The 23,378-nt window shown below is 48.1% G+C and overlaps 1 protein-coding gene and 1 long non-coding RNA gene across 2 annotated transcripts in view; one reads left to right on the top strand and one right to left on the bottom strand.

The window, feature by feature from the left end:
- Nucleotides 1-479: 479 nt before the first annotated feature.
- LOC134662410 (uncharacterized) overlaps nucleotides 480-23,378 on the bottom strand; it is a 179,538-nt gene continuing 156,639 nt past the window's right edge. The window contains exon 3 of the long non-coding RNA XR_010098069.1: nucleotides 480-498. This is a non-coding gene — a long non-coding RNA (uncharacterized LOC134662410). The remainder of the gene's footprint in view (nucleotides 499-23,378) is intronic.
- Nucleotides 638-22,665, top strand: LOC134662407 (eukaryotic translation initiation factor 4 gamma 2). The gene is made up of 14 exons (XM_063518622.1): nucleotides 638-840; nucleotides 2,415-2,501; nucleotides 2,977-3,255; nucleotides 4,910-5,186; nucleotides 7,281-7,454; nucleotides 10,499-10,650; nucleotides 11,797-11,960; nucleotides 12,011-12,033; nucleotides 14,009-14,079; nucleotides 17,069-17,272; nucleotides 19,203-19,691; nucleotides 20,429-20,651; nucleotides 21,378-21,499; nucleotides 22,462-22,665. The coding sequence occupies exons 3-14, from the start codon at nucleotides 3,040-3,042 to the stop codon at nucleotides 22,522-22,524; spliced, it is 2,178 nt and encodes a 725-aa protein (XP_063374692.1). The 5' UTR covers nucleotides 638-840; nucleotides 2,415-2,501; nucleotides 2,977-3,039; the 3' UTR covers nucleotides 22,525-22,665.

Genomic DNA, 23,378 nt, shown 5'->3' with positions numbered 1-23,378 from the left:
AACCCTTATAGATTCGTCATGTCTGTCTGTCTGTCTGTCCGTCTGTCCGTCTGTCTGTCCGTCCGTATGTCACAGCCACTTTTCTCCGAAACTATAAGAACTATACTGTTGAAACTTGGTAAGTAGATGTATTATGTGAACCGCATTAAGATTTTCACACAAAAATAGAAAAAAAACAATAAATTTTTAGGGTTCCCCATACTTCGAACTGAAACTCAAATTTTTTTTTTTCATCAAACCCATACGTGTGGGGTATCTATGGATAGGTCTTCAAAAATGATATTGAGGTTTCTAATATCATTTTTTTCTAAACTGAATAGTTTGCGCGAGAGACACTTCCAAAGTGGTAAATTGTGTCCCCCCCCCCCTGTAACTTCTAAAATAAGAGAATGATAAAACTAAAAAAAATATATGATGTACATTACCATGTAAACTTCCACCGAAAATTGGTTTGAACGAGATCTAGCAAGTAGTTTTTTTTTAAACGTCATAAATCGCCTAAATACGGAACCCTTCATGGGCGAGTCCGACTCGCACTTGGCCGCTTTTTTACTGACAAGATTTGGTTGAGCTATAGTATTTCCTTGCAGGCAGTTCGCGAAGGCGTGGTGGTAGCCGTGCGGATCGGATCGGAGCGGGCGGCAGAGCGAGGGGTGCGGCGGCGAAGCGCGCGGACTCAACGCCGACAAGACGGACAGCGCGCGGCAGCCGGGGCCCGTGCTGCGAGCCTCGGGGAGGACCACCGTCCCCCTGCACAGGCGCCGCTGGGTCCCGCCCTCCACTCTCAGGGAACACGATGTGCCCGACGGAGATGCCAAGCACGACACCATATTCCGAAAGGTGAGGGTTCGCCCGTTAGTGCTCTTACTCTTTACTTACCTACTAATGGCTCTGTGAGCTGTAGAGCTCCCGTGGCACAGCCATTTTGAAATAAAAACAACACATACAGGGCTATATTTGGACCGTTAGCCATATTGTGCGGGATGATCAGGTAGGTCATACTGAAAACTTTTTCTATGGGACTAACCCCGAAATCCCAAAAACAAATTTGGCCTTCCCATAGAAAACGACATCCATTCGACCAAAATGTATGAAACGGCTAAAAAAAATGTGATTTCGGAGTTGGTCCCATAGAAAAAGTTGTTCAGTATCCTAATCACCTCGCACAATATGGCTAACGGTCCAAATATAACCCTGTACTCCCTAGAATTGTGTCAAATTTTTGTTTTTTTAATGCCCCGGATGCCAGCCCTTTAAGCCAAATCTCATAGAAAAAGGGGCAAGCTATGATGGCGCCATCTATGCAAACCTTTGACAGTTGCCAACCCCATTAGAATACTCGTTGCTTAGTTTTGATATATTAAGCCTAATATGTGTTTGTTATCGTTCAATATCCGCGTGGGGTCATCGCATCGCAATCGGTCACCGATAAGCCTCACTGCTTTTCGCGGGTTGTTTGCAAACTTCGCTGTAAACAATTGGCCGCTTCAGGGAAAGGCACAGCTAGCCAAGTAGCCGGGGGGGCTAGCCAAGATGACAATCATTGATAGGAAACGACAATCGAAACCTAAATAATGTATGGAAATAGTCACATCACATTTCTTGTTTTTCTTTCGTTTTGCGTTTGTCGATGTACGGTTGTCAGCCCCCAGGCACACGACATCAACTATTCCTGAACGCTGAAAAAACATCTATTTATTTTGTAATCCAAATTGAATGAAGCATACATTTTTAAGATTAGAAAAACTATGCGTTATCTGTCTTGCGATTTATAAAAAATAAAAAACAATAATATATTTTTTTTACTTTAGAATATCGTTTTAATAACAGATACCTACTGTAAACTGATGTATGCAATAAATGATATGAATATGAACACCTTTTGTAGCATCTTATGGGTTATACAAACTGAGACTTAGGAGCATCGAATTAAATCGTTCGATCAAATACCGAAATGTATCAAAAATCGTAAGTGATATCGGTGATATTTGTAGAGCCCATGAGTTCAGAATACAGCCCCATTAGGCGGATCAAGAACTTGAATGCGATTTTAGTTACATTGCTGTATTTAGTCGATCGAATGAATTTATTATACTCTGTCTGTAGTTAGCAATGTACCTATTGAATATTGCATGCAAGTTCTTGAACAGTCTAAATGGGGCTTCGGCATCGCGGTTGCAATCGGGGCGGTGCTTTTGATTTTAGTATGCAACCGCACGTGGTCGTAAGCACTTAAACGCCAATCTATACTATGGAACGGTTTGCCACCGCAACTGCGTACGTGACTATGGAACATGGAGTATTCTCATCTATTCTCGGCTTTTGCCACGCGTTCAGTCTAATTTTAATTTAATTTAATAATAATTTATGACATTACTTGGGTCAGTTATTAAAACAATTGTGACCGCTTGCAGGTCCGCGGTATCCTCAACAAGCTCACACCGGAAAAGTTCCAAAAGCTGAGCGATGACCTGCTCGGCTTGGAGCTCGACTCGGACAAGGTATGTCACACAGCTCTCTCTTCCGTTAAGATTATAGTAAGGCTTATAAAGCTTGTAAAGACATGCCGAGTGTCGAGGACAGGAAACAAGCGTCTCCAGTATTCGCGCAATTTTTTCCATTGTTAATAAACTTAAAGGCTTATATTAAAACATAACTACCGTTTATTCAATGAATTATAGCGAGTGACTAGAAATGTTTGATATACCAATTCTATACTACATCGGTAAAGCAGTGTCGCTACTCACGAATTGCACCCAGACAGCGCGCTCTGCCCGACGCAACGAATCCGCGCGACGCTCCGGTGTGTGTTACATCGGGGTGTGTAAGGTGTGAGCGTTACAACGAATATGCACGTACATTGCGATGTTCCGCTCTCGCACCGGAGCAGAGTGTAGATCCGCATCCAATATGAAGACTACTTTTAGGTTAGGTTAGTTATTAATGTCTGTATAATGAACAATGATGTGTGTGCAGGTCCTGAAGGGCGTGATCCTGCTGATCTTCGAGAAGGCCCTGGACGAGCCGAAGTACTCGTCGATGTACGCGCAGCTGTGCAAGCGGCTGTCCGAGGAGGCGCCCAACCTGGAGCCGCCCGGGCAGCCTTGCACGTTCCGCCTGCTGCTGCTGAACAAGTGCCGCGCCGAGTTCGAGAACCGCGCGCAGGCCTTCGCCGCCTTCGAGGAGCGCGCGCTCGCGCCCGAGGAGGAGGAGCGCCGCCATCTCGCCAAGTGCAAGATGCTCGGCAACATCAAGGTATAGTTTGTAGCTTTCTAATAGACCCCGAAGGCTAATCCTATTGTCTATTGTTCAGTAAAACCGCACGTGCTACTTACCTGCAAAAAAGGGTCCTAATTATTCTATTTGGCACCTGAGCGCGGGCTAGTCCAACGCTCAAAAAACCAGTGTAGGTGCGCTCTCCGATAACGCGCCTTTGTTACGCATCTCGATGACACATTTTAGACTGGTTCTGTAGCGTTCGACTCGCCGGCACTCAGTAACCGAAGTACCGATTTTTTATGCAGGTGGTTGTGGCACGTCGCACGAGCGGTTTTTCTTAACAATAGACAATAGGATTAGCCTTCGGGGTCTATTAGAAAGCTACAAACTATACGAGGCTTTGATCTCGGACTGTCTAGAACACAAAATGACTAGTGTAATATTTTGCCTATATCTCTTTTAGTCTACATCGCAAACGGTCTAGAACACAAAATGACCACATATAGGTAGGTTAGGTTCGTTAGGTATCTTCAAATGGCCGAAGGCCAAACCGCACAGAAATAGGAGCCCCGCGTCGACATCGCTAACGTAAAGATAAACCGACGAAATGTAGATAAATAAAGGTCTAAATAATTGTAGTCTTTTTGTGTTCTAGACCGTTTGCGATGTAGACTAAAAGGGATATAGGCAAAATATTACACTAGTCATTTTGTGTTCTAGACAGTCCGAGACCAACCCGGTACGAGGTGACCCCCCGTAGCGTAGCCTGGCACCAGGGCCCGTACCCCGTCCCACACAGGACCTCACAGAACATTCACATTATATATAATGTCATAGATTAACACGAACGTGACATGAAGCTTATAAGACCACGGTCTTCACATATATGCGCTTCCGTACTAAATTAATATTGGAGCATGATCGCTTATTTTAGTTGCGTTATGTAATAATTTTAAGATATTAATTAGTAGTACTACTTTATATTTGTAATTACGAACATTACAAGCTCAATAAACGGTTACACGGTGTGGTCGGTTTCGCCTACTTCACCTTAAGTGTAGTAAAATTATATTAAAAGTAAAAATATAGTTAAAATCAGAGTTTGATGAAAATGATGTTTATTATAATTATGAAATATACAGGGTGTAATCTAAAACGTGATACAAGATAATCAAACCTGAATCTTTTCATGATTTTGAACAACTTTTACTATGGGGTCAACTTTGTAAATTAACAATAAAAAAATCTTTGCCATACATTTTTGTCTACCTCTCCTTGACCATTTCTATGGAACAGCTCAATTTTTTTTTAATATTACAAAATTGACCCCATAGTAAAAGTTGTTCAAAATCATGAAAAGATTCAGGTTTGATTATCTAGTATTTGCAAGTAGTTGGATGAATCTGTGTAAAGAATGTATGAAGATCTGTGAGGCGATGGATAAGCGTGAATCTTCTGTCTTTTATTAGTTTTGATTTCTGACATTTTGTTCTGTTTTTCCTTTCTAGACTGTATCATGTACCTTGTTTGTATAATACTGTCTATTATAAATTTCATAGCGTATTAGTCCGCTGTAATGCTGTGTAAATTTTATGAATTAATAAAATAAAATAAAAATCTTGTATCACGTTTTAGATTACACCCTGTATACATAGACGGGATAAATAAATATAATGCGATATAATCGTAGTTCATCGGCGAGCTGGGCAAGCTGGAGATCCTGGCGGAGTCGATCCTGCACCGCTGCATCCAGAACCTGCTGGCGCGGCGCGCCGCCGCCGACCACCACGAGGACCTGGAGTGCCTGGCGCAGCTGGTGCGCACGTGCGGCCGCGTGCTGGACTCGGAGCGCGGCCGCGGCCTCATGGACCAGTACTTCGCGCGCATCGAGACCCTCTCGCACTCGCACGAGCTGCAGCCGCGCATCCGGTTCATGCTGCGCGACGTGGTCGAGCTCCGCAGGGGAGGTGAGCCCACAAGACACGAACACAGTACAAGAACTTGGCTTGGCTTATGACACATACCTACGAGGAAACCGAAGAATTACTCACTCGACTAACCTATCCAACATAAAATACGCACAGCTTTACTTATATTCACACACACACACACCACGGGGGATTTTTACGTTTTTATATTGATCTGTCTTTTCTTTAGCATGTTCTGTATATAGCTTTTCTTTTTAATTGTAACTTAAATTAAGCAAATGAAATACTTACCTTTTAACATACCTACTCATAAATGTAGCACAATTTTTATTAACATTCTCCAGATAAGGAAGAGCGGTACCTCCTGGCACAGGCTTTAAAGCTTAAAAGGAGGTTCCAATCACTAAGTTTAAGATGATTATTGTGAAAGTAAATAAACATTTTTTTTTTTTTTTAAGAACAGTAGTGAATCTTCATAGAAATGTGCCGCTGCCGGCTTGAATGTGTGCGTGCGCGCCGGGCGCCGTGTACGCACGCGCTGCCACGCACACATTCGCATAATATACGGGGGAATACGGTGGCGGCAGTGTGGGCCGTACCGCGACTGTGATCGCGCGCATTCGATTTCGCTCGCATTTGCCTGCTCTTACCGGCCTTAAATTATACCTCATTTAGGAATTGATAGAACATTTCATTATATTATATAAATAGAAACCTAGTGCTACTCATAATACGCAAATCATATTTAACTAAAAATAAAAGTGACAACCCTAAGCGCCAACGCAAGAGTAGGTAAATAACTTGCCGAGCGGCCTTAGATTCACTACTGTTCTTAGTGTACTGTGACACAAACGAACTTGGAGGATACAATCAAACGGAGACGCCATGTCTGTAATTTTCTGTACAAAACAGTCTGCCGATTTTTGCGGGGGAGGGGAACGTCAAATGTATGCGTGACGTAAAAATAGCCATGTCAGATAAACGTCAGTCCATACATTGTGTATGACCGTTGGCCGCCTATTTTCGACAGAAGGGAAAGCCTGTTAATGGCTACTCCGTTTAGTTGTATCCTCCAAGCAAACGAACGTACACAAATATAGCTGGTCAACCAAATCTTGTCTGTAAAAAAAGGCGCGAAATTCAAATTTTCTATGGGACGATATCCCTTCGCGCCTACATTTTTCAAATTTGCCGCCTTTTTCTACTGTCAAGATCTGGTTGACCAAGTATATCATCTTAGTCTAATTATCTAACCATATATAGGTAGATCCGACACGTAGAGACAGGAAATAAAGTAGATTTCGCATGACACGATTCGTGCGAGTAGTTTTTAAGAAATTATCACGTAAATGTCCCTCCCGGTTTTTTAGGGTTCCGTAGCCAAATGGCAAAAAACGGAACCCTTATAGATTCGTCATGTCTGTCTGTCTGTCCGTCCGTATGTCACAGCCACTTTTTTCCGAAACTATACGAACTATACTGTTGAAACTTGGTAAGTAGATGTATTCTGTGAACCGCATTAAGATTTTCACACAAAAATAGAAAAAAAATTTTTTTGGGGGGTTCCCCATACTTTAGAACTGAAACTCAAAAAAAAAGGTTTTCATCAAACCCATACGTGTGGGGTATCTATGGATAGGTCTTCAAAAATGATATTGAGGTTTCTAATATCATTTTTTTCTAAACTGAATAGTTTGCGCGAGAGACATTTCCAAAGTGGTAAAATGTGTGTCCCCCCCCCCCCCTGTAACTTCTAAAATAAGAGAATGATAAAACTAAAAAAAATATATGATGTACATTACCATGTAAACTTCCACCGAAAATTGGTTTGAACAAGATCTAGTGAGTAGTTTTTTTTTAATACGTCATAAATCCCCTAAATACGGAACCCTTCATGGGCGAGTCCGACTCGCACTTGGCCGCTTTTATTATGAATATGATGACGATTAAGGCTTAGCACGCACTGCGGTTTTTAAAAAGCGGTTCCGCTACCGCAAAAAATGTAACGTACGGCATTCTTTATAAGCGCACGCACTTGCGATTTAAGAATGCCGTACGTTACATTTTTTGCGGTAGCGGAACCGCTTTTTAAAAACCGCAGTGCGTGCTAAGCCTAAGACGTGACGTTGTCAGGCTGGGTGCCGCGCGCCGCCAGCAGCAGCGAGGGCCCCGTGCCCATCCAGCAGCTGCGGCCCGACGCCAGCCCGCCGCGCCGCCACGACCGCGAGCAGCGCGACTCGCTGTTCCGCGGCGGCATGCGCTCCCGCCCGCTCGACGACGTGCTGGCCGGCCTGGCGCTGCAGCCGGGTAACTACCTCCTACATAACGCTTGCCATCCAGCAGCTGCGGCCCGACGCCAGCCCGCCGCGCCGCCACGACCGCGAGCAGCGCGACTCGCTGTTCCGCGGCGGCATGCGCTCCCGCCCGCTCGACGACGTGCTGGCCGGCCTGGCGCTGCAGCCGGGTAACTACCTCCTACATAACGCTTGCCATCCAGCAGCTGCGGCCCGACGCCAGCCCGCCGCGCCGCCACGACCGCGAGCAGCGCGACTCGCTGTTCCGCGGCGGCATGCGCTCCCGCCCGCTCGACGACGTGCTGGCCGGCCTGGCGCTGCAGCCGGGTAACTACCTCCTACATAACGCTTGCCATCCAGCAGCTGCGGCCCGACGCCAGCCCGCCGCGCCGCCACGACCGCGAGCAGCGCGACTCGCTGTTCCGCGGCGGCATGCGCTCCCGCCCGCTCGACGACGTGCTGGCCGGCCTGGCGCTGCAGCCGGGTAACTACCTCCTACATAACGCTTGCCATCCAGCAGCTGCGGCCCGACGCCAGCCCGCCGCGCCGCCACGACCGCGAGCAGCGCGACTCGCTGTTCCGCGGCGGCATGCGCTCCCGCCCGCTCGACGACGTGCTGGCCGGCCTGGCGCTGCAGCCGGGTAACTACCTCCTACATAACGCTTGCCATCCAGCAGCTGCGGCCCGACGCCAGCCCGCCGCGCCGCCACGACCGCGAGCAGCGCGACTCGCTGTTCCGCGGCGGCATGCGCTCCCGCCCGCTCGACGACGTGCTGGCCGGCCTGGCGCTGCAGCCGGGTAACTACCTCCTACATAACGCTTGCCATCCAGCAGCTGCGGCCCGACGCCAGCCCGCCGCGCCGCCACGACCGCGAGCAGCGCGACTCGCTGTTCCGCGGCGGCATGCGCTCCCGCCCGCTCGACGACGTGCTGGCCGGCCTGGCGCTGCAGCCGGGTAACTACCTCCTACATAACGCTTGCCATCCAGCAGCTGCGGCCCGACGCCAGCCCGCCGCGCCGCCACGACCGCGAGCAGCGCGACTCGCTGTTCCGCGGCGGCATGCGCTCCCGCCCGCTCGACGACGTGCTGGCCGGCCTGGCGCTGCAGCCGGGTAACTACCTCCTACATAACGCTTGCCATCCAGCAGCTGCGGCCCGACGCCAGCCCGCCGCGCCGCCACGACCGCGAGCAGCGCGACTCGCTGTTCCGCGGCGGCATGCGCTCCCGCCCGCTCGACGACGTGCTGGCCGGCCTGGCGCTGCAGCCGGGTAACTACCTCCTACATAACGCTTGCCATCCAGCAGCTGCGGCCCGACGCCAGCCCGCCGCGCCGCCACGACCGCGAGCAGCGCGACTCGCTGTTCCGCGGCGGCATGCGCTCCCGCCCGCTCGACGACGTGCTGGCCGGCCTGGCGCTGCAGCCGGGTAACTACCTCCTACATAACGCTTGCCATCCAGCAGCTGCGGCCCGACGCCAGCCCGCCGCGCCGCCACGACCGCGAGCAGCGCGACTCGCTGTTCCGCGGCGGCATGCGCTCCCGCCCGCTCGACGACGTGCTGGCCGGCCTGGCGCTGCAGCCGGGTAACTACCTCCTACATAACGCTTGCCATCCAGCAGCTGCGGCCCGACGCCAGCCCGCCGCGCCGCCACGACCGCGAGCAGCGCGACTCGCTGTTCCGCGGCGGCATGCGCTCCCGCCCGCTCGACGACGTGCTGGCCGGCCTGGCGCTGCAGCCGGGTAACTACCTCCTACATAACGCTTGCCATCCAGCAGCTGCGGCCCGACGCCAGCCCGCCGCGCCGCCACGACCGCGAGCAGCGCGACTCGCTGTTCCGCGGCGGCATGCGCTCCCGCCCGCTCGACGACGTGCTGGCCGGCCTGGCGCTGCAGCCGGGTAACTACCTCCTACATAACGCTTGCCATCCAGCAGCTGCGGCCCGACGCCAGCCCGCCGCGCCGCCACGACCGCGAGCAGCGCGACTCGCTGTTCCGCGGCGGCATGCGCTCCCGCCCGCTCGACGACGTGCTGGCCGGCCTGGCGCTGCAGCCGGGTAACTACCTCCTACATAACGCTTGCCATCCAGCAGCTGCGGCCCGACGCCAGCCCGCCGCGCCGCCACGACCGCGAGCAGCGCGACTCGCTGTTCCGCGGCGGCATGCGCTCCCGCCCGCTCGACGACGTGCTGGCCGGCCTGGCGCTGCAGCCGGGTAACTACCTCCTACATAACGCTTGCCATCCAGCAGCTGCGGCCCGACGCCAGCCCGCCGCGCCGCCACGACCGCGAGCAGCGCGACTCGCTGTTCCGCGGCGGCATGCGCTCCCGCCCGCTCGACGACGTGCTGGCCGGCCTGGCGCTGCAGCCGGGTAACTACCTCCTACATAACGCTTGCCATCCAGCAGCTGCGGCCCGACGCCAGCCCGCCGCGCCGCCACGACCGCGAGCAGCGCGACTCGCTGTTCCGCGGCGGCATGCGCTCCCGCCCGCTCGACGACGTGCTGGCCGGCCTGGCGCTGCAGCCGGGTAACTACCTCCTACATAACGCTTGCCATAATGAGCTTATTATGGAAACTTAAATGATCGAGATTGTCCCATGATTAGCAGTGATCGGGGATTTCTATGCCACACCGCGGGATATCAAGTCGAAATGGTAATATGGATACGCCACTTGGCCCGCGATAGGAACAAAACTGTTCGAAAAGTAAACGTTATTTCGGTGTTGGTAATTCGTTTATAAAATAAAGGACTGTAAAAAAACAGGGTTGATTATGATTTAAAGAAAAAATATTATTCAAAAAATTATTAAGTTTTCAATTTTTCAATTTCAAATTTTCAATTATTAATATTAATAATATATGCAATGCATGATTAATTGATTAACAGTAACATGCCAAAACACTCTCCTATATCGCACACGAATCCCGGAATCCCGCGGCATATCCATACTAGCATAATGATTGAGGTCATTCACCCCAAGTGGCATAGAAATCCCCGATCACTGATGATTAGAGATAAAATGTATGTATATAATGATGAATGACCGCCCCGTCGCCAGGGTCTCTGGTGCCGCCGCCGGACAAGATGTTCGGCAACGGGTTCCCGTCGCGCGACGGGTTCCGGCAGCGCTCCGCGCCGTCCGCGCCGCAGGGCTACTACCACCACCGCCAGCACTACAAGCAGGGCCGCGACCAGCAGGGCAACGGCAAGGTGAGCGCCATCTTTCCTTAACCTTTTGAACGCCACAGACGGCGATTGACGTCGACGCAAAATCGTGACAACGACTGTAACATAAATGTTACGTAACCTAGGTTAATCGTATGTAATTATTTCTGCGTTCATTAATATAAGTACATTATTTTACAAGTACGATATTTACGCCAAAGACGGCATTTGACGTCGATCGTTTTTTGATGAAAATCTGAAAAACGCCCATTTTTAGGTTGGCATTATTTATTCACGAAACTAAATTTTACCCCCGTGGCGTCAGTGGCACGGCAAATGGATGCGCCGTTTGGCGTTCAAAGGGTTAACACCCACTGAAGTTTAGGCAAAAGCGCGATCTAAATACGCATGGAGTGTGCTAATGCTAGTCGACTTGAGGCTCCTCGTCCAGCCTTAGCATCATCGCAGAACGCCATTTTATTTCGATATCCAGCCATTAAAAGGCGTTTGACACCAGGACATTAATCCTTGTCACCACTTTAGAACAACATCAGCAGTTTGCACATTACCCGAGATTGCTGCTTCAATTATTTTCAACAACTCGCAGAAACAATTTTCAAGTAAAAACTTTTTTAACACATGTTCATTGTAATAAGTTATTAACATTATTTTTGAGTAACAACGTACCAGGGTATACAGTAAGCATCAAAAGGAACGTACCGGACTATGTGTCAAAAGTTCCATTCGCAAATAGTCTAACAAAAAGATAGGTACATGTTTCTATAAGTTGAATAATTAGATTGTGACAGATACTTCTGAACGCGAATTGTACAGATATACACCGTGGGCTGGTAAAACCTGACAGATTTTAACCACGCATTCCTGAGGAGCAAAAAATGTTACATGAGTTTTGTTCAAATTCTGGGCCGATATGATATGGCAGGGCAAGAGTTAATTTTAGTTTCTTGCAGGGATCGGAACCGGTTTTTGGCAAAAACTTAGAATTAACCATAATTTTCGAATTATTTTATACTCGAAATGTAGGACTCAGTTGTGTTTTTAGGTTACGACTTCGTATTATTAGATTGCTCAATTAGAAATAAAGTAATTAGCAAAGAACGAAAAAATACCGTTTCCGTTTCCATTCAAAAAATACCGGTATCCGATCCCTGGTTTCTTGTAACACAGCAGGAGGCCCCGCGGCTGCACAAGGCGCGGCTGGCGGCCGGCGGCGCGCTCGAGGACGTGCAGATGCGGCCCGCCGCCTACAGCCTCATGTTCACCGCGTCCGCCAACCGCCTGCCCAAGCAGCCCGCGCCGCCGCCGCTGCTGCTGCCGCCGGCCCCGCAGAGTGAGTACAGCACCCTGCCCGCCCTACGGCACGAGTCTGTACACAACAGGCCAGCCCTACAGCCTCATGTTCACCGCGTCCGCCAACCGCCTGCCCAAGCAGCCCGCGCCGCCGCCGCTGCTGCTGCCGCCGGCCCCGCAGAGTGAGTACAGCACCCTGCCCGCCCTACGGCACGAGTCTGTACACAACAGGCCAGCCCTACAGCCTCATGTTCACCGCGTCCGCCAACCGCCTGCCCAAGCAGCCCGCGCCGCCGCCGCTGCTGCTGCCGCCGGCCCCGCAGAGTGAGTACAGCACCCTGCCCGCCCTACGGCACGAGTCTGTACACAACAGGCCAGCCCTACAGCCTCATGTTCACCGCGTCCGCCAACCGCCTGCCCAAGCAGCCCGCGCCGCCGCCGCTGCTGCTGCCGCCGGCCCCGCAGAGTGAGTACAGCACCCTGCCCGCCCTACGGCACGAGTCTGTACACAACAGGCCAGCCCTACAGCCTCATGTTCACCGCGTCCGCCAACCGCCTGCCCAAGCAGCCCGCGCCGCCGCCGCTGCTGCTGCCGCCGGCCCCGCAGAGTGAGTACAGCACCCTGCCCGCCCTACGGCACGAGTCTGTACACAACAGGCCAGCCCTACAGCCTCATGTTCACCGCGTCCGCCAACCGCCTGCCCAAGCAGCCCGCGCCGCCGCCGCTGCTGCTGCCGCCGGCCCCGCAGAGTGAGTACAGCACCCTGCCCGCCCTACGGCACGAGTCTGTACACAACAGGCCAGCCCTACAGCCTCATGTTCACCGCGTCCGCCAACCGCCTGCCCAAGCAGCCCGCGCCGCCGCCGCTGCTGCTGCCGCCGGCCCCGCAGAGTGAGTACAGCACCCTGCCCGCCCTACGGCACGAGTCTGTACACAACAGGCCAGCCCTACAGCCTCATGTTCACCGCGTCCGCCAACCGCCTGCCCAAGCAGCCCGCGCCGCCGCCGCTGCTGCTGCCGCCGGCCCCGCAGAGTGAGTACAGCACCCTGCCCGCCCTACGGCACGAGTCTGTACACAACAGGCCAGCCCTACAGCCTCATGTTCACCGCGTCCGCCAACCGCCTGCCCAAGCAGCCCGCGCCGCCGCCGCTGCTGCTGCCGCCGGCCCCGCAGAGTGAGTACAGCACCCTGCCCGCCCTACGGCACGAGTCTGTACACAACAGGCCAGCCCTACAGACCAGGGATGTTGCGAATATCCGCAACCGCGGAACTTCCGCATTATTTTCAACATCCGCATCCGCATAAAATCGATGCGGATTTAATGCGGATGCGGATGTGGAACAGGTCGGTACAGGAACGTCTTAGCATCGGCGTAAGTGCTAGACTGCTAGGTAATTTAGTCATTAACCAAAAAATCCTATTAGAAATGAGCAGTCAAGCGTGAGTGGGACTTAATGTACGGAACCCTTGGAACGCGAGTCCGACTCGCACTTGGCGGGTTTTTTGAAAAAAAAAATTACTAAAATGTAATATTTGACGTTTTTTATGGTACTATCTTGACATTCTTGACATCCGCATCCGCGTCCGCGGATGTCAAAAAATCGGCATCCGCAACATCCCTGCTACAGACTCATGTACTGTCACACCTCGGACACTGGCGATCAAATGTATGAAACAAACGCGTCGCTACGCACACAGCCTAAGCTCGTGTAGGTGAACGCGTACCATGCTTGTGTGAGTGAGATAAGACATTGTAGGGTAACTGTGAGGTAACCGAGAGCGGGTGGGCGGTACTTTCAACGGGAGGCAGGGAGCGTCCATACTGTACGCTAGTACTGTTTATTATACTGTGGTACTGTGCAGCCCTACAGAGCCCTACAGCCCGAGATAAATGGCGCGTGATGACGACCGCGAATCGCGAACGCGCAATAGCGTAGAAGTCTCATCTGCGCGGCCCTTTTCTTTCAATATGTACTTATTTCCAAGTTAATAAAAGGGTTGGCTGCCGCGGGCTCGAACTAAATGTAGTACATGAAATAGTGTAAATTAATGTGTCTTGTATTGATTGACAGAAACGCTCGCGGGTGGAGCGTTGATCAAAGAGCCGGCCATCACCATCAAGCCGGCGCCCGACAAGAAAGATAAGCCCAAAAAGGACAAGGTAGGTCATTCCGTTTTAGTACCTACCCGTAATGAGCTGAGGATATGCCGCCGTAAGCCAATAGTTCCACTAATATTGTTTTCACCTCAGCAGCTCGAACAAGGTTACTTTACTACTTAAAAACAGTGAGCAAAATCGCATTTTGCTCACTGAGTGAGACAAAATGAGCAAAATCGCATTTTGCTCACTCAGTGAGCAAAATGCGATTTTGCTCACTGTTTTTAAGTAGCAAAGTACCCTTGTTCGAGCTGCTGAGGTGAAAACTTAATTGTTGGTATATCTTAAGAAAACATGAGTGAATAGAGGTAAGTGATGAAGAAGGAATACATTTTTCGGGTTCTCTAATATGTTCTCACTGCTGAGGTGAAAAGTTTTGTGAACTACACGAGATCAAAGTTATTTCCATCTCGTGCGCTTTTGAGTCCCGTGCAAGCGAAAGATTCTATACTAAATTAGATTCACTCGCTACGCTCGTGAATCTAATTTGGAATCTTGAGCGTAGTAATATAGCGTAATAGTATATACAGGAAAAAGAAATAACAATGGCGACAGATTAATAGAATTTGCAATAGAAAATAGATTATACATATTGAATACATTCTTCAAAAAACGCTTTAGTAAAAAATGGACTTGGATATCGCCATTAGGAGTAAAGGACGAAAGAGATTTTATATTAAGCAACAATCGAAACATTTTTGAAGATATAGAGCCACTTAATAATGTTAATTTTAACTCAGATCATAGATTACTACGAGGAAAAATAACAACAAAAACGCCAAAACAATCAAGAAAACACATAACCAGTAATAAAGTAATGATTCCCCAATCCATACCCGAAGAACTGAAAAATACGTTATCGGAGAGTCTCACAAGGACATTAAATGCAACTAGCATACAAGATAAATACAACATACTGGAACAAGGATTGACTGATATATATAACCAATTCAAACTAAAAACTGAGAAAAAAGATAAAATAGGACCAGAAGCTAGAAACCTTATTGGGCAAAGACAATTATTATTTATAGACAGGAAAAATAACAGAGGAGCAATAACACATATAAGTAAAAGAATCAATGAAAGCATCAGACAATATAGACAAAAAATGAGGACAGAAAAAATTCAGCACTACATAGAAACAACTGGTGGAGTAAATAAAGCTATGAAACAACTACGAGAAGAGAAACCGTGGATACCGTCTATTCAAAGCAAAAATAAAAAGCAAATATACAAGAGATTGGATATAATGGATATAGCAACACAATTTTACAAAGAATTATATAGTGATGGCAACGATACATTAGACAATCACGGAAGAAAAGAGAAAACAAAAACTAATGCCAAAAACGAAAACGACAGAGTCCCAGATTTTTTAAGAAGAGAAGTGGAATATGCAATTCTTACCCAAAACAATGCTAAATCTCCTGGAGAAGACAACATTAGTAATGAGCTTCTAAAAGCCGTCCTTAGCAACATCTTAGATCCACTGACAGATCTTTTCAATGAAATCTTGGAAAAGGAAACTATACCTGAACAATGGACCAAGACCACAATTACTCTGCTACACAAGAAAGGAGACAAAACTGAAATGAACAATTACAGACCAATAAGCCTGATGAGTAATTTATACAAGGTTTTTTCAAAATTATTATTAGGACGTGTCACAAAAATCTTGGACGAAAACCAGCCAAGGGAGCAAGCCGGATTTAGAAAGAACTTTTCTACAATTGATCATATTCTAGTCATCAAACAGATAATAGAAAAATGCCATGAATATAGATTGAAATATTATGTAGCATTTGTAGACTATAATAAGGCTTTCGACTCCCTTAAGCATGACGAGATATGGAAATCACTTACAGAACAAGGAATCTCAGAAAAATATGTTAGAATCATAAAAGAAATTTACTCAAACAGCACAGCTCGGATTAAACTAGAGCGCACAGGCAAGGAGTTTCCTATAAAGAAAGGTGTCCGACAGGGTGATCCCTTATCACCAAAAATATTTACTGCCGTCCTTGAAAGTGTGTTTAGACGTATGAATTGGGAAAACTTGGGGCTCAATATAAAAGGCAGAAGACTTAATCACCTACGGTTCGCAGATGACCTCATACTAGTAACAGATAACCCTTCAGAGCTGAAAACTATGTTGGAAGATTTAATCACACAAAGTGAACTGGTAGGCCTTTCCATGAATATGTCAAAAACAAAGTTAATGACGAACAGTACTAAGACGCAAATTATAGTGCACGGAAATGAAATAGACTACGTTAATGAATATGTATACCTTGGGCAGATAATATCACCTGAAGACCAAACAGATAAGGAAATCGAGAAAAGAACCACAAATGCATGGAGAAAGTTTTGGTCTCTGAAAGAAGTTTTTAAGGCAAAAGAAATACCAACAAGGCAGAAATTTAAAGTCTTCAATAGTTGTATAATACCAGTACTAACTTACGGTTGCCAAACTTGGGGACTTACAAAAAAGCAGCGCCAAAAACTTAATGTATGTCAGAACCATATGGAAAGAAGCATACTTAACATAAAACTTAGAGACAGAGTCAAATTGTCCATAATCAAAGCAAAATCAAAAACAAAAACAATAACTAAAATAATAAAAGAACAAAAATGGCGCTGGACAGGCCATATGATGAGAGAAACCTTGGATAAGTGGACAAGAGACCTTGTAGAGTGGTGCCCTAGATATAATAAAAGAAAGAGTGGCCCACAAAAGTTTAGATGGTCGAATGATTTAACAAGAATAGGAGGTAAATGGATGCAAACAGCAAAAGAAAGAAACAAATGGAAAGCTATGGAGGAGGCCTACGTCAAAGGACGAGTTGAAGCTAAAGTTGATAAATCAAATTAATATATGTTATGTACCAGCTTCAATAATAAAGGCTAATTACAATTACAATAGTATATAAGCACTCGAAGAAATATCAAACTTTGATCTCTTGTTGTACAAATAACTATTTTCCCCGTACAGGGTCTGAACAAAGAGGAAGCGTGCCGCCTGCTGATCGACGCCGCCACGGCGGCGGCGGCGGCGGCGGGGGAGGGGGGGGCCGGCGCCGGCGACGAGGACGCGGCGCTGCAGCAGCACGTGCAGAAGATCCGCGACGCCGCGCTGCCCGACAAGGTGCTGCGCCGCGCCATCCAGGCGCTGCTGGAGCACACGCTCGCGCACGAGGTATGTGTGCAACACTGCTGCAAAGTGTTTTGTGTTTGTGCTCTGCGGTTACAAAGAGAATAGATTTTATAGAGGGTTACTGTCGTGGTAAATTATGTAGCCACAGTAAATTTACCGCCATCTTTATAGTTCGTTTTTTTTAGCATTAGAAATAAGGTAAACAATCTTGATGTGTCTTTTAATTGAAAAACACATTTTAAACATAAGTTACGGTAAATATGTAACAATTATGAATCTAAAACGATCTTTTATAGTCTTCTGCTTTCATAAGTAATAGTTATTGATTTTTAAAAAGTGTTTTACAATTAAAAGACATGTCAAAATCGCTTACCTTCTTTCAGGTTCTTTCTAATGCTAAAAAACGAACTATAGACAGAAAATTAAAACCGTTAGTACGCCATTTGACTTTGATCCTTATTCTTTCACTGATATGTGCTAATTTGTAAATATTGAAATTAACGCCATCTAGCCGAGCATAGGCATAGGGTATGGTGCAATCTTTTCGAACGATAGCGTTCATAATTTACCATGACAGTAACTCTCTATAAAATCTATTTACTTTGGCGGTTACGTAAATCACGCGAAATACGTGAATGCAACAAAGTCAAGTGAAGTACGGTTCTTTCGGCTCGGAGCTTCACTTTCAGTTGTGCGGTCCTTGAAGAGACTTTTCTCAAACATGCAATGAAATATTGATATAGGTTTGTTCTTTATAATTTATAATATGTTGTGAAGTATCGTTTCGGGCGCGACTAGACTAGAGATCTTTAATGAAATTTTATACAAAGTTGCAGGCCTAGCGGCAGTCGTTGGCCTAGATATTTGTGACACAGTATCATGGCATTCAGGCATTAGAAAAAACTTAAAGCAATATTTGCTATATTTAGCAGTTTTATTTATATAAAATCGACATAGACAAACTAAATAACAAACACACTAACAAACTCCAAATTGAATTACACAAATACTTGCACATTTAAATATTTGCGGTAAAAATGTCTACTCAAACTAACATAAAAAACACGTAGGTAATAGGTATTTATTAAAAATGAAGCATGAGGCAAAGCTGAAAATCTTTTATTTTGTAATTTTATTTTATTGAATTTATTGTGCGTTATTGATCTGGTTAATATGAGTTCCGGGAGTTCCGACGGAAAATGAAATGAATATTAATTGTACTCCTACGGAATTGAGACTATTGAGAACGGAAGCAGAATTGACTTTGCTGCTACTAAGACTAAGAAAAATGCTTCCAGTTTTTGTGGCATATTTTAAAGAATTGGAAGTAAATGTAAACTCGTCAACGCTGGGGGAATTATACTCCATGGCAACAATGTATGTCGAGCATGTTTTTTTTATTTACTTCATTGCACGTTTGAGAAAAATACCTCGGCGTGAATAGGGGTCGTCGGCCTCATAACGTAAGCGTCTATATCAGGGATGTTGCGGATGCCGATTTTGTGACATCCGCGGATGCGGATGCGGATGCGGATTTTTTAAGGCTCACATCCGCGGATGCGGATGTCAAGATAGCACCATAAAAAACGTCAAATATTACATTTTAGTAATTTTTATTTCAAAAAACCTGCCAAGTGCGAGTCGGACTCCCGTTGCAAGGGTTCCGTACATTAAGTCCCACTCACGCTTGACTGCTGATTTCTAATAGGTTTTTTTTGGTTAATGACTAAATTACCTAGCAGTCTAGCACTTACGCCGATGCTAAGGCGTTTCTGTACCGACCTGTTCCACATCCGCATCCGCATTAAATCCGCATCGATTTTATGCGGATGTGGATGCGGATGTTGAAAATAATGCGGAAGTTCCGCGGTTGCGGATGCGGATGCGGATGTTCGCAACATCCCTGGTCTATATGTAGTCGGTCGGCAAATTAAAAGTTTTTACAAAGTATGTATTTCCAATGTATCGTTAGGCGGAGTCGGAGGCCGCCTGGGCGCGGCTGTGCTCGGCCACCATGGCGCTGGTGCGCGGCGTGAAGCGCAGCGGCGTGGGCGAGGCGCTGCGCTTGCTGCCGGCGGGCACGGGCGCGCGGCTGGCGGCGCTGCTGGCGCACGCGGCGCGGCACAAGCTGGTGACGCTGGCCGAGCTGGCCGCGTGGGGCGAGGCGGGCGCGCCGTGCCCGCTGCTGCTGGACGTGCTGCAGCGGCTGCAGGAGCTGGCGGGGCCGGCGGCGGCGGCGGAGCTGCACGCGGAGAGCAAGCTGGACCTGGGCGCGGCGGTGGCGGGCTCGCGCGGCGCGGACGCGGTGGCCGTGCTGGCGGCGCTGGAGGCGCGCGGGCTGGCGCACCTGGCGCCGGCGCTGCGCGTGCAGGCGCAGCTCGCGCGCCAGCTGCAGGCCGAGCCCGCGCCCGCCGTGCTCTACCGCTGGATCAAGGGCAACGTGGAGCCCAGCGTGCGCCAGGTACCTAACGCTTCCTTTGCCCGATCCCGAACGGGAGCGCGCCGTACGTCTCCTGATACTTTTCATTCCTATGTAAATAATATTATATTATTTAAAAAACGACGTACCCGTTTAACGCGTTCAGTATAATTAATTGGAGTATTTATTTATTTAATTTATGACCGTTAACCTCGTCAAATTCGATCCGTGCCGCCGTGATCCGGGTGGCCGCTGGAGGGGGACGCCGGTTCGATTCCGGCTCCGGGCGTGGGCGGTCGACGCCCCGGTCACTTTTTCTTCGCGTATTTCGGTTTGTTAACCTCGTGCCGCCCGAATATCAAAATTGTCGATTCCGGTCCTGATACATTTTTTCAAAATTTGTAAACGCCGATCATCATTTGTTCAAACCTTGGAGGATATAATCAAACGGAGACGCCATGTCTGTAATTTTCTGTACAAAACAGTCTGCCGATTTTTGCGGGGGAGGGGAACGTCAAATGTATGCGTAACGTAAAAATAGCCATGTCAGATAAACGTCAGTCCATACATTGTGTATGACCGTTGGCCGCCTATTTTCGACAGAGGGGAAAGCCTGTTAATGGCTACTCCGTTTAGTTGTATCCTCTAAGGTTCAAACCCACCATTTCGGCGGAGGAGCACAGGATCCGGGACCGACCTCGGCGCCCCGTTCGAAAAATCCACTCCGCCGAAATACTGTATCGGCGGGCGAACACTACATAGTATAATCGTGATTCCAGAACGCGGCGTTCGTGTCGACGCTGGTGGCGCTGATCGCGGGCCACGTGACGGCGGCGGCGGGCTGCGAGGCGGCGCAGGACAAGGCGGCGCTGGAGCGCGAGAAGGCGCTGGCGGAGGCCTACGCGCCGCTGCTCACCGCGCTGCTGCAGGGCCGCGCCGACCTGCAGCTGGCCGCCGTCTACGCCGTGCAGCTGCACGCGCACCACCACCGCTACCCCAAGGGTGACTACCGCTGACAATCCAACCTCTAGATGGGTGGGGGTGGGGTGCGGGGGGACGAGGTGAGCGAATCCCGTGCCGTGATTGGTCCGTTCAAAGACACGGACCGATCACGGCACGGGATTGACTCGAAGATGGAGTAACGCTACCGTATGTGTGGCAGAGGGGGTAGCGCGACTATGCTATGTCTAGAGGTTGGATTGTCTGTGGTGACTACCTACACCGTTCATTACACCGTACGCTACCGATCGAGTTCGAGCGGCAGCTGTCGTAGATCAGAATTGTTTTATGTCATGTCATAGAGAAAAAAATACATAGAGTGCTCACTCCTAATTTCAGTGTCTACATCTAGCATCGAGTAGCGGAACTATCAGTACTGCTACATCTATTGTCAAGTAGCAGTCTGATAGTTCCGCTACTCGATGCTAGATGCTAATAGTCTTTTTGGTACTAAAACTGATGTATGGAGTGAGCACTCTATGTATTTTTTTCTCTATGGTCATGTGACACCGAGCCATCCGACCTACGAGCGGTAGCCCTCCAGCGGAATGTACTCGCTCATATTCTAGCCGGAATTCCTACGCGAAATTTGGACGAGCTTTTAAAAATCCTTCCTAGATGAAAGTGTCACTCGGTTATGTGATGACTAAAAAAATCTTATAAACGTTTGAATAAGATAATTTATAGGAGAAAGGCAAGATAACACTGTATATGTGTTTGCACCCTCAGGCATGCTGCTCCGCTGGTTCATGTACCTGTACAACCTCGAGGTGTGCGAGGAGGACGCCTTCCTGCGCTGGCGCGAGGACGTCACCGACGCCTACCCCGGCAAGGGCGAGGCGCTCTTCCAGGTGCCACACCCACACCCCACACCCTACACCCCACACCCACACCCCACACCCCACACACTAGTCTCTACTGCTCCCCGAACCGCACATTCATTCATTGTATAACATAGTGTAATGTCAAAACTGCCAAAACCAAATTATATCAACTACCTGGTCCCGGCGTATTTTTGGGCTGCATCAAAATCATTGAAAATTCTGCACTAACCCATAGACGCCAAGATAGCATGAAGTCCGTCAATAGCGGTCGTGCTTACGCCTAAAGGCTGTCAGCTCAAGTATTATATAGCGCAGCCATTCTCAAAGTGTGTTCCGCGGGTTCCGCGACACCCCTGCAGGGGTTCCGCAAGAATTTAGAATAATAAAATAAGCATAATTATTATGCTTATTAATAAAAAAATACACTTCTAAAAACTATTGTTTTATTGTAGGGTTCCATCAAGTATTTCGCTTTCCAAAAGGGTTCAGTCAAAAAAAAGATTGAGAACCGCTGAATTATAGCGTATGTCATCAATGTAACCTTCATGCTATAAGGTTTTATAGGCTTAATTGGATTTTTGGTTATGACGTATGTTTCCTAATTAAAACATTGTAATTTTGCTAACAAACGTCTCGGCTTGGCAGAAAAAATACTTTAGTTTAAGAAATATTATTTCAAACTGACGTCTGTATCTGTACTGTCCGCCCGTCGTGTTGTGACCACTGGCTGGAGCTGTCAATATCCTGATAAAGCAAAGAGTACACTTAAGAAAGCACTGATTAACATGAATTAATGTAAGATATAACTAGTATTAACATGTAAGCACTAACTGTAACAAAACAAAATAAGTTCACATATAAGGCTAAGCTTAGTTTAAATAATCTCCAAATATAGAGATTGTAACTGAGATTGATTGTACAACTAACCTCTTGATTGAAAATAAACAGATTAAATATTTTTTTTTTTAATAACCGCGCCTGTCCCGCAGGTGAACACGTGGCTGACGTGGCTGCAGCAGCAGGAGTCGGAAGACGAGGAGGCGGAGGACTAGCCGCCTCGGGACTCCCGCAAGGACCTCCACGGCCCCGCACCGCTTCTGTTTCACGCTCATCTCATTATATGAATATGATTAAGCCAAATAGTTAAATACCTACGTTCGTTACCGGTGACGCGCGACCGCCGGGTCCCGCGTCACTTAAGCTTTGGATTCCTCCGAAAACGGTGCCGTCATATAGCGGCCGCAAAAGACAGCCGTCTTTACGGTGGCGACATGTGGAAAGTACCACGGCGTCATAACACACCGTCATCCACCAAGGTTAAAGCGGCAAATTTGAAAAATGTAGGCGCGATGGGATAACGTCCCATAGAAAATTTGAATTTCGCGCCTTTTCCTACTGGCAAGATTTGCTTGATCATCTTTAATTTACTTGGAGGATGAAATATCATCAGAAGAGGAAAATAATCGTAGTACGGAATCATTTATTCAAATCTCGTGTTATTTATTCAAAATGGCGTCACCGCTATCTAATAAAACGTTCACGAAACTCTCGACACCGTCATGACGGCCGTCATCTTACGTTACGTTGAATTGTCAACGTAATAACGCCGTCTAGGAAACCGCGCCATCTCGTTTACATAGACAACGTTCTAGTGACGTCAGTCAACGCTATATAGCGGCCGTAATATGACGGCACCGTTTTCGGAGGAATCCAAAGCTTTAGGTCAATTTTTAGGTTGTACGACGTAAAGGAATATTAGTATCTCGAGATAATTTTTTGTAGGCCTTTTACTCAATTTTGATACTTTTTACAAATGTATACAATGTATAGTGTTCGTCTGGACGTATGGCTGCACCCGTCGGCGCTCTCGCGAGCTCCTCGTTCACATTGTAACATATATGTACGT

Source organism: Cydia amplana, chromosome 3 (genome assembly GCF_948474715.1).
Source record: "Cydia amplana chromosome 3, ilCydAmpl1.1, whole genome shotgun sequence".
Classification (NCBI taxonomy): domain Eukaryota; kingdom Metazoa; phylum Arthropoda; class Insecta; order Lepidoptera; family Tortricidae; genus Cydia; species Cydia amplana.
Note: the sequence above shows the minus strand (reverse complement) of the source record. Positions and strands in the feature narration are given on the sequence as shown.

What these genes read in the sequence shown, in the direction of transcription:
- LOC134662407 (XM_063518622.1), top strand. Translation starts at nt 3,040, where the DNA reads ATGTACGCGCAGCTGTGCAAGCGGCTGTCCGAGGAGGCGCCCAACCTG. An exon ending in CGGCCTGGCGCTGCAGCCGG is followed by an intron (nt 7,455 to 10,498) that starts GTAACTACCTCC and finishes CCCCGTCGCCAG; the next exon opens with GGTCTCTGGTGCCGCCGCCG. An exon ending in AGGGCGAGGCGCTCTTCCAG is followed by an intron (nt 21,500 to 22,461) that starts GTGCCACACCCA and finishes CCTGTCCCGCAG; the next exon opens with GTGAACACGTGGCTGACGTG.